Genomic DNA, 17,356 nt, shown 5'->3' with positions numbered 1-17,356 from the left:
GGGGAGTTGGGGGTGGCGACGGCCAACAGAAAGCTCTGGTGTGGGCTGGTCCATGAAGTCACGAAGAGTCGGAAGCGACTGACCGAATAAACAACTGCACATGCAAGTTGATTATTTAGCAGAAGCTGTCAGCTTTCAGTCCTTTACTGTATGTGAGAAATTCTTTCCATGTAGTAAATTTTATGCTTTCCCTTTTCTTTTTCTCTCAGGCATTCTACAGTCTTTGTTCCATTCTGATATGTGATATTTCAGTTGTGCTTCTACTATAGCTACAACAATTGTTATTTATTTATTTAGTATATATTTCAACTGCCCAATAACCAAAGTTCTTTGGAAGGTGTACAAACTAAAAATGTACAATACAAAATGGTGATAAAAGCAATAATACAACAAGTCAGACAGCAACCCTATGGTCCCTGGGCAAGTATCCCAGGGACCATAGGATGGCTCAGAAAACCCTTTCTGAGGTCCAAGACAGCGCTCCGACCTCAGAAGTGGTAGTCTGGAGATCTGCTCCCCGTCCCCTCACAGTTGGTGAGGGAGAAAAGGGAACATTCCAGTGGACGAGGAGGAGAGGAGACCGAAACAACCAGGATATGATTTATCCTGAGCTTCCTCCAGCCTCCTTCCTTCCCCCTCCAAATCACCCTTGCTAGATGGGCTGAAAGGCCTGTTTAGGGAAAATATAGACTGGAGGACAGGGAGACAAAGATTGCCTCCCACACTGCCAGCTTCAGCCTGGCAGGGCATAGGAATCTCAGAAGCCTCCGAATTCGGGAGCTTCCAAGCAGTGAGGTCACAGACCATAGGATTTGCGCCCTTACGGAGAAACAAGATAAAAGAGCAGCACTGACTCCCCCAGTGTAACTGCTCTGATCAAATTCAGAGTCCCCAGCAACTGCTTTAAAAAGTAAAAACTGAGTCATTGGGAGATTCCATCACAGACCTCCCATGGACTGTGCCATTTTCACAGACAAAATGTATTACACAATTTATAGTTAAAAATCATTGCCATAACAATTTAAAGGTTTAGAACTGAGTTAGTGAAACTCTGAAGAATATTTCTAGTTCCAGCAGTAGAGCTGGGAAGGTAGTATCTGGAAATCAGTGAAGCAAGTTAACAAAAATTTGGGCGCCATTACCTCAATCCCATAATCTTGGCTACTGATATAATGCAGCCTAACCTGGCACCCTCCAGATGTGCTGGACTACAACTTTTACAAGCCTCAGCCAGCATGGCCATGTGGTACCAAAGGGGCTTCATAATAAGTCTATGTTGTACATTTAAACTAGTCCAACTGTCATTATTTCCTCCCAAGGATCTCTGGGAAACTTAGTTCTGCAAGAGGACTAGAAAACTCTTATCAGAAATTTCTCAAGGCCCTTCACAAAACTGTAGTTACCATTGTCTCTTTAAGGGAAGCCAGGACTTTTAGCAGGTTAATTTATAGTGCAGATACAACTAAAGTTTAAAGGGCACATGGATTTGGTGAAGATGACTACCAGCGCTACAGAATCCTAGGAGCTGGCACTGCTTCTGTTCCAGAAGTGGACATTTGAGTCTACTCTTCCTTCCCAACTGATCACCACAACTTGCCAGTGTCAGCAGCTGCTGGGGCCAGAACTGAGAACTTTCAGTCAGAGCCAGCCTTACCATGAGGAAGAGTGAAGCAGTAGTCTCGGGCAGTAGAGAGGAGGCAGCAAGGTGTTGAAGGAGAGATCTGTGTGCCACGTGGCCTGCTCTGTGTGCCCCTAAGGTAGCCTGCTGCCTTCAGGTGCAGTGGAAGATGCTGTCTGATCATCAGTGTTGAAGTCAGATTAACCTGCCAGGCCAGTTGACTTTTTGCGTATGGAATGGGAAGGAATGCGCCATCTTGTTCTGCGCCTCAGGAAGCAAAATGTCTTGGGCCAGCCCTGCCTCCAGATCTGTAGAATGAGCCACTTGGGGCTGCAGATGGAAAGTTTCCCAGGAAAGGTTCCTCCCATACAGCTCACTAGTTTCTCTTGACCTGAAAAAACGTCCATGTTATGCTTTAACTTGGTTAGGCAAGTCAGCCTTCGCGTTGTATGCCAGGCTTCTACATCTGGTGCCTGTCCACGTACTCGCTGATTTACCTTAAACCCCAGTTGCATAGACGTGTGCTTTCTGCTTCCGACCCTGCTGGCTCTCCAGGCTGGTTATGCCGAATTTAGGGAAATGCTGAGATCTCTTTCCTTAGGTTAAAATACCGTGTAAGCCTGTATTTAGCAACAATGAATTTGGAGAGTAGCCTCATGAACTGGTACAGAAACTATTCTTGAAAGGTGTTTAGTAGGGACTTTAAGAGAGACATAGGCAAAAAAAAAGGAGGCACTTATGTCTCCTTATCTCTGCAGTTGTCCCTATGCTTCTAGATGCATTCTAAGAGGGAAATTATTTGTGAGAACTTCAAGACTGAAACACAACGGAACACACTCAGATATTAACAAAAATACATATTTTTAAAGTCCTTTGCAGTTGTTTGGTCTTCCCAAAATATGCATTTTAGATTTGTGGGCCTGAAACCATGCTTTTGAAATTCTATTAGAATTTCAGCCCTTATTTTTTCAGTCATAGCTTTTTATTAATTGACTAATGTCCTGAAGACCTATTTTCTGTGGGAAATAATAATCATCTGGGAGTTTTCCAAAACTCATGTCTGCTTACACGTAGACCTGGTTCACACATCATGCTAACCTATGGTTTATTTAATCCATGGTTTGTTGCCCTACCCAGGGTTTGTCTGGCAGACAATCAAACAAACCGCGATTTGTTTTCTCAATCCCTGGGTTGTTTGTTTCCCTCCTCCTTCACCTGCTCCCTCTCTGTATCCCTAATGCCTTTGTGGTGCTGTAGTACTGGCATGTAGAGCAGGTGGGTTTTTTGACTGCTCTTGCCCTCTGTAGCATGGCGAAACAACCCACAGTTCTTGGTTTACACATAGTGACAACCCATGGTTTAAACAACCCAAAGTTCACAATCCAACAACAAATCACATTCACACATCACTGCCACCCAGAACACAACAGCCCATACTATGGGTTAGCATTATTTGCAAACCAGGCCATAGTCTACCCACTTCTGTCCAAGCACGCGGAGGTGCATTTGGTTTCGAGCTTTTTTTAGTTGAGGAAAGTGAAGACGAAATATATTAATAGAATAATAGAACAGTAGGGTTGGAAGGGGCCTAAAAGGCCATCGAGTCCAACCCCCTGCTCGATGCAGGAATCCAAGTCAGAGCATCCCTGACAGATGGCTGTCCAGCTTCGTCTTAAATGCCTCCAGTGTGGGAGAGCCCACCACCTCCCTGGTTCCATTGTCATATTGCTCTAACAGGAAGTTTTTCCTGATGTTCAGCTGGAATCTGGCTTCCTGTCACTTGAGCCCATTATTCCATGTCCTGCACTCTGGGATGATCGAGAAGAGATCCTGGCCTTCTTCTCTGCGACAACCTTTCAAGTACTTGAAGAGCGCTATCATATCACCCCTCAGTCTTCTCTTTTCAAGGCTAAACATGCCCAGCTCTTTCAGGCTCTCTTCATAGGGCTTTGTTTCCAGTCCCCTGATCATCTTTGTTGCCCTCCTCTGAACCCTCTCCAGTTTGTCTGCATCCTTCTTAAAGTGTGGTGCCCGGAACTGGACACAGTACTCCAAATGAGGCCTAACCAGTGCTGAGTAGAGGAAAACTAGTACTTCCCAGGATTTGGAAGCTATGCTTCCAAAAAGATGGAAAACTATGCAAAACTATGCTACCAAAAAGAGCATTTGTCTTTTTTGCAGCCACATCACATTGTTGGCTCATATTCAGCTTGTGATCAACAACAATTACAAGATCCTTCTTGCTTGTAGTGTGGTTGAGCCACATATCCCCCATCTTGTAACTGTGCATTTGGTTTCTTTTTCCTAGGTGCACAACTTGGCATTTATCCCTTTTAAATATCATTCTGTTGTTTTCTGCCCAGCGCCCCATTCTATCCAGATCACTTTGAATTTTGTTTCTATCTTCCAAAGTATTAGCTATCCCGCCCAATTTGCTGTCATCTGCAAATCTGATAGCATTCCCTGCACCTCCTCCTCCAAGTCATTCATAAAAATGTTGAAGAGCACTGGGCCCAGGACTGAGCCCTGCGGTACCCCACTTGTTACCTCTCCCCAGTTTGAGAAGGTCCCATTGATAAGCACTCTTTGAGTCCAGATTCTGTAGCCAACTGTGGATCCACCAGATCGTTGTTTCATCTAGCCCACTTTGAGCTAGTTTGCTCATCAGGATATCATGGGGCACTTTGTTGAAAGCTTTGCTGAAGTCGAGGTATATTATGTGTACAGCATTCCCATGGTCCACAAGGGGGGTTACTTGATCAAAAAATGAGATCAGATTCGTCTGGCAGGACTTGTTCTTGACAAATCCATGTTGGTTTCGAGTAATCACTGCATTGTTTTCAAGGTGCTTACAGATGGATTGCTTGATCATCTGCTCCAGAATTTTCCCAGGGATTGATGTCAGAATGACTGGTCTGTAGTTCCCAGGTTCCTCCTTTTTGCTCTTTTTGAAGATAGGGACAACATTAGCCCTCCTCCAGTCATCTGGCACTTCCCCCATCCTCCATGATTTCTCAAAGGGAATAGACAGTGGTTCTGAGAGTTCTTCTGCCAGTTCCTTTATTACTGTAGGATGCAGTTCATCTGGCCCTGGAGATTTGAACTCATTCAAAGTAATTAGGTGTTCCTTGACCATATGCCTATCAATCTCAAGCTGCAATCCTGCCCCTTCAGCCTGTACTTCGCCTTTGCCAGGGGGGTCATAGACCCTCTTTTGGGAGAAGACTGAGCCAAAGTAGGAATTAAATCAACTTCTGAGAGTAGCAGTTAAGTCATTAATCCTTAGGACATTGCAGGTTACATTTTAGAGTAAAACAAAACTGGAGATCGTCCAAAATGATCCAATGGAATAAAGAGACAAAGTCTCACAATGTTGAAAAAATATATATGTGGTTTTATTCCAAGAAGTAGCCCTACACGGTTTTAGCCCTGAATATGGGCCTTCTTTAGGGGTTAGGGTTTTTTATATAAATGCCTGCAGAGATCTATGAAAAAGATAGCCTTCAAGATGAATCCTGTGACTGGTGACAACTGAGCATGATGATACCACTTTGTCAAACAGATCTGACTCAGTGATGATGTCACAGAGGCAAACCATTTTCACAGGGGGGTTTCACAGGCCCCACCTATCAACTGCTGGAATGGGTACCTATACATTTTGTAAAGAAGGAGAAGGTGGGATGTTTTGGGCTCACCTATTATATTAGTAGAATTATACTATTATACTAATAGAACTATTAAATCCCTCGTCCAGCAACCTGTGTTACTCATTTTTAATCACAGTCACTATATCTCCAGATGTTGCTAAAATATCTGATAACACGTTTCACCCTTATTGTGTCTGAAAACAAAGTAAGGGTTGTTTATTTTATCTTACCCCAGTTGAAGGAGGGCATCCTCTCCCCGGATGCACAAAAACAAATGAGCATTCCCACTTAGCTAGAAGTCTAGTCTTAGGCAAATGGGGAGGGCTAGCTTGGCATGGAGGACATCGCATAAAAATGAAGCTCTTCTTTGCCTTCCCCCAAAAAGAAGTTCTCTCAAGAAAAATCTGGGCCCTTGGTCTAATAAGGGTACCAGGAAGTTAAGAGAAACCAGTCTAGTAAGGAAGAACGATGTTGCCAATCAGAAATAGGAATGGATATTCCTTGTTCAGCATAGGATTCTGGCTTCATCCAGATGGTCCTATTACAGTACCATGGATTTCTCTAGAGAGCATGTAATGTGGGGGGAAAGCCCTTAATGTTTACTGCAGTAACAGCTGCATCTGCGCATGCTCTAATGTTGGTTTGTAAGCTTCTCCCTTTCTTCTAGTTCTTTTGCAACCTCAGCTTTATTTTTAGATTCTTGGTACACTATTGCTCTATTCAGCAAAATGTGGAGAATGATCAGTTGCATTTTCAAACCGTGTGTGTATATGCCGAGGTTTAGCCCCAAGCCCTATTTCAGATGCCAGATAAGCTCTCTAAGTCTAGACACGTGAAGTAAAAATCATCAAAGAGCAAAGATTCAAGCTCCCACACCTCTCTCTTTAACACTTACTCTCACAGGTCAGTATTTTTCACCCTGACATTACTTTTTAAGTAGTAAATCTCTTTACGCTTAAAGGTTTAAATTAAAACCTTTCTTCCAACCTATTTGACAGTCTGTCCCTCCAAGGCATGGATTTTAGTAAGGCTCTGCTCTTATGTTCTGACATCATGATGGATGTTACAATCACAGATGTTGAGGAGAGAGGGAGTTCCACAGTCACCTTTTTCCCGGTGTAAGTAACAAACCAGATATGAAAAAGCAGAGTATGGTATTTTGCTAAGGAACCAAGGGAAATCCCTTTGCTTTCTCACAATTGTTCTTTGGCAAATGCAAAGTAAATCTGCCCAGTGGCATTCCTGAATGAAATCAGAACTTAGATTTTGTAAAGATTCTTCTTGAAGACCAATACATGTGCTAGCACAGAGAGCCCTACACATTAGTCAATGCCTCATATAAGATCCTTTTGATTTTGCATTGCCAATTATCTGCCCCTGCCTAACATCAAGCTTTTAAAATATAGATTGTTTTCTAAATGTCTTACACTCAGGTTGCAATCTTACCTGCACACGTACCTCGGAGTAAGCCCCATTAAACTCAGTGTGGTTAACGTTTAAGTAGACATGCATTGTATTTCAGATATGTCTAGAATTTATAAAATTAAAATCCAGACTGACTGACTGTTACATAACATTTGTTTTGAAGGATCAAATGATACTTCCCCACAACATTCTAAAAAAATCTTCATTTTTCAGAACACTAGTTACAGTCATTCCAGTTCTCCTTTGACAGAAATAATAATAATAATAATAATAATAATAATTTATACTCCGCCTTTTCCCCAGTACTGGGACACAAAATTACAAAAATTAAAACATATACAATTAAAACATGAAAATATACAAAAGTTAAAATATAAATTAAACAACAATATAATTAATATATAATAAAACATTAAAACAGCATTTTAGAAGTTTACCCCCAGGTTCCAACTATGTCCCAAAGGCCTGCTGGAACAAGAATGTTTTAGCCTGCCTCTGGAAACACATCAAGGAGGGAGCCATCCTAGCCTCCCTGGGAAGGGTGTTCCACAGCTGTGGGGCAGCCACCGAGAAGGCCTTCTCCCAGGTTCCCACCAACCATGCCAGTGACAGTGGTGGGACTGAGAGAAGGGCCTCCCCAGAAGATCATGGGCAGGTTCATAAGGGAGGATATGTTTTTTCAGATAACCTGGACCGGAGCCATACAGGGCTTTATAGGTCATAGCCAGCACTCTGAATTGTGCCCGGAAACAGACTGGGAGCCAGTGAAGCTGTTTTAACAAGGGAGTTGTATGCTCCCTGTAATCAGCCTCAGTCAACAGTCTGGCAGCAGCTCTTTGAACCAACTGCAGTTTACGAACACTGCATGGTTTGCCCCAGCAACATAGGCTGCCCCACATAGAGCGCGTTGCAGTAATCCAAATGGGATGTAACTAAGGCATGTGTCACTGTGGCCAGATCAGACATCTCCAGGAATGGGCACAGTTGACGCACTAGTTTTAACTGTGCAAAAGCACTCCTGGCCACCGCTGAAACCTGAGCATCCAGGCTTAGGGCTGAATCCAGGAGCACCCCCAAACTGCGAACCTGGGTCTTCAGGGGGAGTGTAACCCCATCCAACACAGGCTGAATCCCTATTCCCTGATCTGTCTTTTGATTGACCAGGAGCACCTCTGTCTTGTCTGGATTACATTTCAATTTGTTCTCCTTCATCCAGTCCTTTACTGATGCCAAACACTGGTTAAGGACAGAAACAGCTTCCTCGGAATCAGGTGCGAAGGAGTAGAAGAGCTGGGCATCATCAGCATATTGGTGGCACCGAACTCCAAAACTCCGGACCACCTCTCCGAGTAGTTTCATATAGATATTAAATAGCATGGGGGACCGAACAGAACCCTGAGGGACCCCGCAAGCTAACGGCCATGGAGTCTAACAGGCATCCCCCAACACCACCTTCTGAGTTCGCCCTGCTAGGAAGGAATGGAGCCACTGTAAAACAGTACCCTCAAGTCCCATCCCAGTGAGGCATCCCAGAAGAATACCATGGTTGATGGTATTGAATGCCACTGAGAGGTGCAGCAGAACTAACACGGACACACGCCCCCTGTCCAGTTCCCAGCATAGGTCATCCACCAAGGCGACCAAAGCTGTCTCCGTCCCATACCCAGGCCTGAAACTAGATGAAATGGATCAAGATAATCTGTTTCATTCAGGAACCCCTGGAGCTGGGAGGTCACCACACGCTCTAATACCTTGCCCAAAAATGGTACAGTAGAGACTGGATGATAGTTATCTAGTATGATGGGATTCAGGGAAGGCTTCTTCAACAGAGGTCTCACAACCGCCTCTTTTAAGCATAATGGAACAATACCTTGTTCCAAAGAGGCATTAACCACTCCCGTTATCAACTCAGCTAGTCCTCCTCTGGCCTCTTTAATAAGCCAGGAGGGGCAAGGATCCAGCATACATGTAGTGGCTCTCACCGCTCCAAGGATCCTGTCCACATCCTCGGGCTGCACAAATTGAAAAGAATCCATCAACACTGAACAAGCAGGAGCCAAAGTGACATCCACAGGATCTGCATCAACTACAGCATCCAAGTCAAAACGGATCCGAGCGATTTTATCAGCAAAGTGCTGAGCAAATCGTTCACAGCGGGCTGTCGAGTGGTCAGAATTTTCATCACATGGGCCAGGATGTAGAAGGCCCCTGGCCACTCGAAACAGCTCCGCTGGCCGGCTCCCTGCAGATGCAATAGTGGCAGAAAAGAAAGACTTCTTTGCTGCCCTCGCTGCCACGGAGTAGGCTTTCAAATAAGCTCTAGCCCACGTTCGATCGGACTCGTTCCGAGTTTTCCGCCAACGTCGCTCTAGTCTCCGTCTCATTCGCTTCATTGCCACCAGTTCCCTAGAGAACCAAGATGCTGGTCTGGCTCCACTCCGGGAGAGGGGACGCTCAGGAGCGATTGTGTCCACCGCCCTAGCCATTCCCCTATTCCAGAGCTCAGCCAGGGCTTCGACAGAATCGCCTGCCGAGGCAGCAGGAAAATCCCCAAGAGACATCAGGAAACCATCTGGATCCATCAGCCTAAACATCACCAGTTTAATCAGTCCCCCACCCCTGCAGTGGCCCTGAGTTCCAGTGAGTCTAAACCCCACCAGGTAGTGATCTGTCCATGACAACGGAACAACAGGAAGTTCCTCCACACCCAGATCACCATCATCCTGCTCAGCATAGAAAACTAGGTCTAGAGTGTGACCTGATGTATGAGTGGGGCCAGAAACCACGTGGGACATCATGGACCCATGGTCGTCATGGAGGACATGAAGTCCTGAGCCACTCCCAACAGGGCAGCCTCAGCCTGGATGTTGAAGTCTCCCAGCAGATCAAGCCGAGAGGACTCCATCACCGCCACCGAAATCACCCTGGCTAGCTCAGGAAGGGAGACTGTTGGGAAGCAGGGTGGGCGGTAAACCAACAGAATCCCTATTCTGTCCCGAGCACCCACTTTTAAGTAAACACACTCAAACCCAGTAGACTGTGGGCCAGGGCACCTGGTGAGGGGGATAGTATCACAATAGACCACTGCAACTTCGCCCCCCAGGTCTAGCCTGTTAGAAACAGAAAACCCTGGGGGACAAAGCTGAGATAGATTAACACCCCCAGCTTCATCCAACCAGGTCTCTGTAATACATGCCAGGTTGGCATGCTCATCCAGGATCAAGTCCTGGATGGCAGCTGTCTTACCATTCACTGACCTGGCATTCACCAACAGTATTTTCAACCCAGGGGGACTGCTGCCAAGGCTATCCAGGTTATTTGTATTGGGGGACCGCTTGGGGACAACCAGGACCTTGTTATGGTCCCTGCTCCCCTGAACACGCAACTGTCTCCCCCTACCATATCTCCCTCTGCCCTGTATAGTTCTGATGGCTGCTCCCTGTGTCCTTTCATTTCCCCTTTTTTTGAAGCACGTCCTTCCCAACACACCTCCACCCTTCCATTGACAAGGGGCAGGGCCTTTGCCCTCGTGTTCCCCTGAAGTGGCTCCCTCAAAGGGGCAAATCCCTTTGCTGTCGCCCCTTCGGTGGCCGCCCCGCCCCCACAGCAGCCTAGCTTTTATGCCCCCAGCCCAGGAAGATGACACAACTGGGCTGGGAGGGGGTGGCAGTCCTGGGAGAAGCTGTTGAGTCAGGGCCTTAATCCTGAGAAGAGGCAGAACTCACAGTGATGTGGTGGATCAGGAGTCCCAGAGGCAGAAGCAGAGGTCACAGGAAGCAGCAGGCTCCCTCTCCTTCCACCTTGCAGTTGTTCCTGGCTGGGGTCTTCCTCTCTCTTCCAAGGAAAGGTGTGGCCCGGCAGCCCCGCAGGAGCCTAGCTTTTATGAAATGTTTCAGTGATGATAGTCTCATTTGTCCAAGTTATTTAGTAATTGGAAAAGCATTCCTGTGGCCCCTAGACAGCATCTTGGGGGCCATAGGATATTTCAGATTCCTAGATCTGAGGTCGGAGACACCACTCCAACCTCAGACCCAGGAATGCGACCTTTCTGCCCCCTCCCTGTTGCAGCTGGCGCAGAGAGAACCACACTGGCTGCCTCTCCGAGGTCACAAAGGCAACCCTGGAGGGAAAGTATAGGCGACGTTCCTGGGGGAGGGGAGGGGATTGGAGAAGGCTGCCGTACAACGAACCCTCCAGCCTCCACAGCCTCTGTCCCTCCCCCTCCCCGATGCCTCACCTAAACAGGTGAAAATGCCCATCTAGCCAAAATGTAGAGCAAGGGCAGCATGGAGGCAAAGATCGCCGCCACACCTCCCACTCTGCATTGTATGCCCATCAGCCTGCGAGTTCAGAGGTTGAGGGGCATCCTAATAGGATTGTGCCTAAATGTTTTTATCCTGCTTTTTCTATAATCTGAAGTTCCTAAAAATAAGATACTAATACAAATATCACTAAAAAAATAAATACACGATAACATACAGTCACCTTCAGAAGTCAATGTATCGTTCCTATACACAGGGCAGAAATAAACAGAATGAAAAAAACTGCAGTTCCATATCCCTTTTTATAATCTAAGACATGCGTATGATTCTTATTTTAATCTTAGATATTTAGATTGCAAAATAATTTACTACCAAGTAACTTTTCTTCTGAAATGGAAGATTCCGCCAAGAACCAAAGTATGGTAACAGTTTTTTTAAGACACAACATTTCTCTAGTTAAACCCAGTATTATAAATAGTAATAGCTATTACTTCAAATTAAAAGACAGAAGTATAAAAATTCTTAGCTCCTGCTTGAGAGCACTTTGATGAAAGCTCATAAATGGTACTGCAGTTTTGCAAGGATCTGTTTTTAGCCTACAGGGAAGAGCAATCCTATGGCCTCTAGACAGTGTCTGCGGGGCCACAGGATAGTTCGGATTCCTGGATCCAAACTGTGCTGGTGGCCTTGAAGGGGAGGTAAAGGGGGTGTTCCCGTAGGCAGGGAGGTGAGGGGACTGGGGAGGCCACCATATGAGGAATCCTCCAGCCTTCCCAGCCTCCTTCCTTCTCCTTCCCCGACACCTTCGCTAGATGGGCAAAAACGCCCCTCTAGCTGAAATGCAGAGCAGGAGGAGCATGGAGGCAAAGATCACCTCTGCTGCGCCTCCTGCTCTGCATGGGATAGCCATAAGCCTCCGAGTTCACAGGCTTCCAGCCATCTCCATATGGTTGTGCCCTTAGAGTCTTTATAAACGTTATAAAAAGAAGCTCCTACCATAAAACTTTATTTTGCTGGATCAAGCTTAATGCAATCACTTGCAGAATATGATCTACAAACTGCATTCCTCAAACCACTTACTCCTCAGTAATCCCACTGTAGTTAGTAAAAGTTTTGTGTATCACTTTACAGTTAAGTAGTTTAGGACTCAATCCTATGCATGTTTAGTCAGAAAAAGTCTTACAACTCCCAGTATTCCCCAGCCAGCATGGCTTGTACAAATGATTATTTTTAACTATGGGAGTGACTTTTCCTTTAGTGATATGTTCATGCTAGCAATATGGTATGAATTTGAGGAGTGGAGGGTAGCCTTGCAGGGGAAAAGCCTATTTCTCCTTTTTAAAAAAAGGGGAGATGTGCTTTGTTCTCTCTATGGGAAAGTATGTTTAAGCACGTGTAAAGGAACTGATCTTAATCCTGAAGCAGAAGGTCCGGTAATACTGCAGGATAAAACCCTGGTGTAGAGAAGCCCATTTGTTGAGAGAGAACTTTGTTTTCCAGCAACCACAGTTTTTGCTTAGCATGCTGGAGTAACAACTACATGGGTTCATCATTCAAAAGCCCTTAAGTATGAGCAAAACAAAAATAACAACAGTAGTTGCAACAGGGCTTTGTTGGCTGGGGATGTAGTAGGAAAGACTTTCAACTAGAAAGCTTCATCAAAGCCTAAAGGCAATTTTTAAAAATGTATTACTGATCATGAAGAGTCCTAGGTTCGTTGTAGTGATAACTACTATTCTCCATAGTTATCCCCAAAAATATTTACCCTCAATAACAGAAGGCTTAGCACTCCCATTGTTTCTTCACAGTGAACTTTGTTCCTGTGCTCATAAAAACAAACCTAAACAACTTTCTCTCCATGTTCATTAAGTTCTTGGCCTCTCTTGACATCACCAGGAAGGGTCAAAATTGTGGGGGTTGTTTTTTACTAGAAGGATACCTGCAACTAGGCATTGCATTCAGACCACAGAGCAGCTGTCATGTGTTAAGTGTTCTGTCACTGCTAGTGACCTAGAGGTGAAATGCTTTATATCGTATTACAATTCAATGTCCTTTCTTTTCCTAAAGCATATGGAATGTTTTTTAAACTTCAATGAATGGTTGTGTATCGACTGTAGAATTCACATGCCTGGCCTTGCTGCTTTAATAAAAATGAAAATGGCACAGCAGTTCTTATTTCCTTCTGCTTATCTTGAATCATTTATAGCTCTTTTGAATGAATTCTGCACATAACACTTTTCCTGAAAAATATATTGCTTTATTTCCATTGGTCTATGGGGCAAGCAATTTCTAAAGCTACAGATGTTATTTCACTTTGATAATGCTGTACATCACATTCACTCATGGGTTGTTTCCACTAAACAGAATTAAAGTGAGGAAAAAAGTAGTTATACATACCCCACTTTAAAAAGGAGTACCTACCATAAATTTGAAGGCCAACGTTGAACTTTGTTCAACACCCTTTCAAATTTAGGACCATTTCTTTGCATTCCAGGGTCACTCTGGAAAGATGTTTTTCTGTCTTGTCTATTTAAACAAAAAACTCAAGAACATATGATATAGCGAGCATAATTATAATGCTAACAATGTATTTTGTAAAACATTTAAACATCAATATAGTATGAGCAACTTAGGGTGCAATCCTATGCATGTTTAGACAGAAAAAAGCCTTGCTGGCTGGGGAATGCTGGGAGTTGTATGACTTTTTTTTCTGTCTAAACATGCACAGGATTGTGCTCTTAAAAAGGTATATTGGCTTAGCTTTCCTTAGCCAGTCTAGGAACATAGGAAGCTGCTTTATACCAGATCACACTATTTGTGTATACTCCCAGGACACTCTGTCACTGATGTTAAAAGTGGACATTCTCGAGAAATGAAACTTCAATGGGAGATTAGAATGAGCGATGGCTGAATTACAATTCAAGAGGTGCAATTCTAAAGAGGTGCAATTCTATCTCCTGTGGTTTGAATTGGGATGAAGATTTTTTAAAGGGTTAATCAGCTCACCAATGCAAGGATGTCTATGGAGACCACTGTAAATAATGCAACTGTCACTCCCCCAGTTCACGTGTAATGAGAAGCCACTGTGGGTGAATTTCCTTGTGGGGCTTCTTGTTGCACCAGCTGCTGCCATTTTGAATATCTGAGCTGCTACATGGAGCTTTTATCCTGCGATGGAGATTGCTCCTTCATGGAAGTTTGCAGGCTCTTAACATGATGGTGTAATCATTCAAGGTGCCTCCTGCACTAAATGCCCTTTGTTCTGATTTTAAATAGATCGCAGATAATGAGCTATCAAATTACCCTGTTGTGTTCCGCTTCAGTTTCCTCTGTGAAAAGAGTAAAAGCGGCAAGAAGAGGAGCAAGATCAATGAACGATAATGGAAGACTCAGATATGGGTAGACGGAGGGGGAAGGGGGAAAAGGAAGCATGTGAAAAAGGGAGAAAGTCGCTGTTATCCTGCATTTAAAACAGAAGCAGAAAGCCCCATTTTAAATGAAGGATTTTAGGCTGGTGTAGAGATGCCACATAGCTTGTTGTTACAGGTGAACCTGGCAAGGGTGAATTGTTGGGGTGGTTAACAAGCCACTCACAAACCTAAAACAGCCCATGGGTTCTGGGTGGCTTGTCAACCACCCCAACAACCTACCCTTGCCGTGTTTGCACAGAACAACAAGCTACAGCGCACTTCCGTTGCAGCTTGAATATTCAAAACCAGAGGTCACCAACACAACTTCTCGTTATATGTGAATCAGGTCATAGTCTGTACTTCCTGTGTTTTATTGCTCTCTGACTACAGTCGTCCACCCCACCCACCACAATGTATGTACACTTGTAACTTGGGATAACACTTCATGCATTTGAAGAAGTGGCCTGTAGTCCACAAAAACACGCCGTCATAAATCTGTTGGACTTTAAGGTGCCATAAGATTGCTGTTTTAGTAGCTGGTCACAAGAGTCTCAGGCAGAGGTTCTGCACACCTGATCCTTTTAACTACAGATTTCTAGGGACTGAACTTTCTACATAAAACACGTTATGTTCCAACACTGTGCCTTGGTTTCCACGACGGACCACGCTATGGAAGCGCTATGACTTCAGCAATAGAGAAAAAGATTTATTGCGTTAATATACAAATTACTGTGAAGAGTAGTAGTTTCCTGTACAGTAAAGCTAATACCCTTTACGAACAGTCTAAAATCGGACTAAACCAGTTTAAGTACATTTGAGTTGGCTTATGTGGTGAATGAATCACAGTCCAAGATCCATCGAATATACAGCAAAACCCTCTTTGTTAGACCTCTCTAATGGATATTCCTTCCTGTTTTAGACATAGTTCTGTAATCATAGTGTTCATATGTTTATGCAGAACCATTACAAGTCCCATTTACGCTTTTCTCCTCTGTTCTGATCATCATCAGGACTGCACCATACAGCTGCATGAAGGCTATGGAGAATGCCCGTAGGACCAAACAGAGACACCGGCAATGGCAAAAATAAAATGATATATGAGGGTGGTGGACATAAGATTGCTACAAGACTGTAATGGAAAATGCTAAAGCAGCAGCAGCAGTTGGGAGCAAGTGGAACCACATGGAAGCTGTCACAGGCTTCAAGAAATAATTAGACTGCTACATCAGTGGAATGACAATCCCCTAAACTAGAATGAAGAAGACTCTTGTCTACTGTTAATTTTGCTCCTAGCAGTTTACTGGCAGTCTACCATCACTCTGCTCAGCAATGATCATTCCTTGGGTCTGCCATTCCATCCTGGGGGACTTTATTTGCACTGTATTTTCCTGTTGCCACTATCATGCCAACCTAGGTACTTGCTTCTTCTTGGGGTTCTTCCAGATGAAGCTTTTATTGTTCAATCTCATTCACTGCCTTTCACAGAATTGGGGGGGGGGAGGTCCACACATTAGCATCCATTTGTATCCTTTCCTGTGTTTCCCCACCACCTCTTCTGCCTTTTTTCTTACCACAGAAAATTCATTATGGAAAAAAAATTAAATAGCTGCACAATGTCTTGCAAATAGCAGCGCTAACAGCTGTCCATCTCCATATCATGCCATGCACATCCCATGCCTTGGTTATGGTTTAACCCTTCCCCTTGTTACAAGTTGCACCTCCCATTAGTTTATTGTTCTGAATTTGTAGCTCACTTTCTCACAAGGCAACTAACAAAAGCATGCCCAATAAACAAGATACAAAAAAGAAAAAGCTGTAACAATTTTGTTCGATCAATCACCTTTAATTTTAATCAATGCCCAAGCGCCCCTTGGTCACAATTTGTCCCACCATGAAATAAGCGGGCCTTACCTCTGAGGTAACAGTAAGGCTGCAGTCCTGGATGCATACTTTTGTAGATATAAGCTCCACTCAACACTTACGTCTGAGTAAATCTGCACATCCCGAAGGAAGATGAGAAATCATTCACTTCAAAAGGAATCCACCTTTTCCTGGGCGTACAGATTTACCAGCTACGGCCGTAAACTTTAATTTTGAGAGCTCTGGCTTGCTACGGCGCGTTACAATGTTCATGTTAATTCATTTGTCGTCATACAAATTAGCACCCACAGACTGGGTCATTAATATACTCCCACAGACGCGCTCTTCCCCTCCCCCCGCCGTTATCCCCTGCCGTTATCATCCAGTACTTTCAGTCCGATGGATTTAAAGGAAATAAAAAAGGACAAGATGAGGAAAGGTTCTCCTAAGAAAGTGGGAACTGCATTAAACACACGCACACCCGTGCATCGCCCACTCTGCAAAGTTGAGGGACGACTACAGAGAAGCAAAAAAAAAAAAAATCCGCGCACAAACCAAAGGGAGAACTATGAGCCCAAGAAAAAGGCAAGATGCAAGAAAGAGAAGCTGGGCTCTTACCCTGCATAGCGGTTGTCGTAAAGGTAGCTTCGCACCGGCGCCACCACAACCTGCAGACAGACCAGCCAGGAAGGGAGAAAAGCGGACCCGCTCCTGTTGAGTTTCATGGTCGCCGCCCCCAGGGCAGAGCGAGGGGAGGATGGCGCTCCGCTGCTCGCACCTCGCTCTGTACTGTGTGTACAAAAGAGCCGCCCCGGAGGAACGCGGTTTGGAATGGGGAGGGAGGAGCAGAGACCGGGGTTGCTTCCCCCACCCCCGGGAGGAAGGGGGGAGAGGAGGAGGGGCTGGTGCTTTTCTGCTATAACGCATGCAAATGCAATTAAAAGGAAGTCGAGGCTGCCGCGAAGAGGAGCTCTTTGCAGACGCAGCCGGACGAACGAGCAGAGCTGCGGGCGGCTAACTGGCCGACTCGTGCACAATAGTACGCTAATTTATATATTTACTCCAGATCTTAACACCGCTCCCCTCCCACGCTAGGGTCAGACCTGCGTCTACTCTAGAGTAATCACGAAGAAG

The 17,356-nt window shown here is 44.8% G+C and overlaps 2 protein-coding genes across 2 annotated transcripts in view; both read right to left on the bottom strand.

The window, feature by feature from the left end:
• CPA6 (carboxypeptidase A6) overlaps positions 1-17,013 on the bottom strand; it is an 82,977-nt gene extending 65,964 nt beyond the window's left edge. The window contains exon 1 of the mRNA XM_084849356.1: positions 16,841-17,013. Within this exon, the coding sequence (XP_084705482.1) occupies positions 16,841-16,947 (107 nt within the window). The 5' untranslated portion in view covers positions 16,948-17,013. The remainder of the gene's footprint in view (positions 1-16,840) is intronic.
• LOC146346882 (uncharacterized) lies at positions 8,274-9,299 on the bottom strand. The gene has a single exon (XM_084848207.1). The coding sequence runs from the start codon at positions 9,282-9,284 to the stop codon at positions 8,274-8,276; it is 1,011 nt and encodes a 336-aa protein (XP_084704333.1). The 5' UTR covers positions 9,285-9,299.
• Positions 17,014-17,356: the final 343 nt, after the last annotated feature.

The sequence above is a fragment of the Heloderma suspectum genome, chromosome 4 (genome assembly GCF_057233095.1).
Source record: "Heloderma suspectum isolate Gila_16-S chromosome 4, 16-S_ref, whole genome shotgun sequence".
In the NCBI taxonomy this organism is placed as follows: domain Eukaryota; kingdom Metazoa; phylum Chordata; class Lepidosauria; order Squamata; family Helodermatidae; genus Heloderma; species Heloderma suspectum.
Note: the sequence above shows the minus strand (reverse complement) of the source record. Positions and strands in the feature narration are given on the sequence as shown.

Coding starts and splice junctions, on each gene's coding strand:
- LOC146346882 (XM_084848207.1), bottom strand. CDS start 9,284: ATGTTTAGGCTGATGGATCCAGATGGTTTCCTGATGTCTCTTGGGGAT.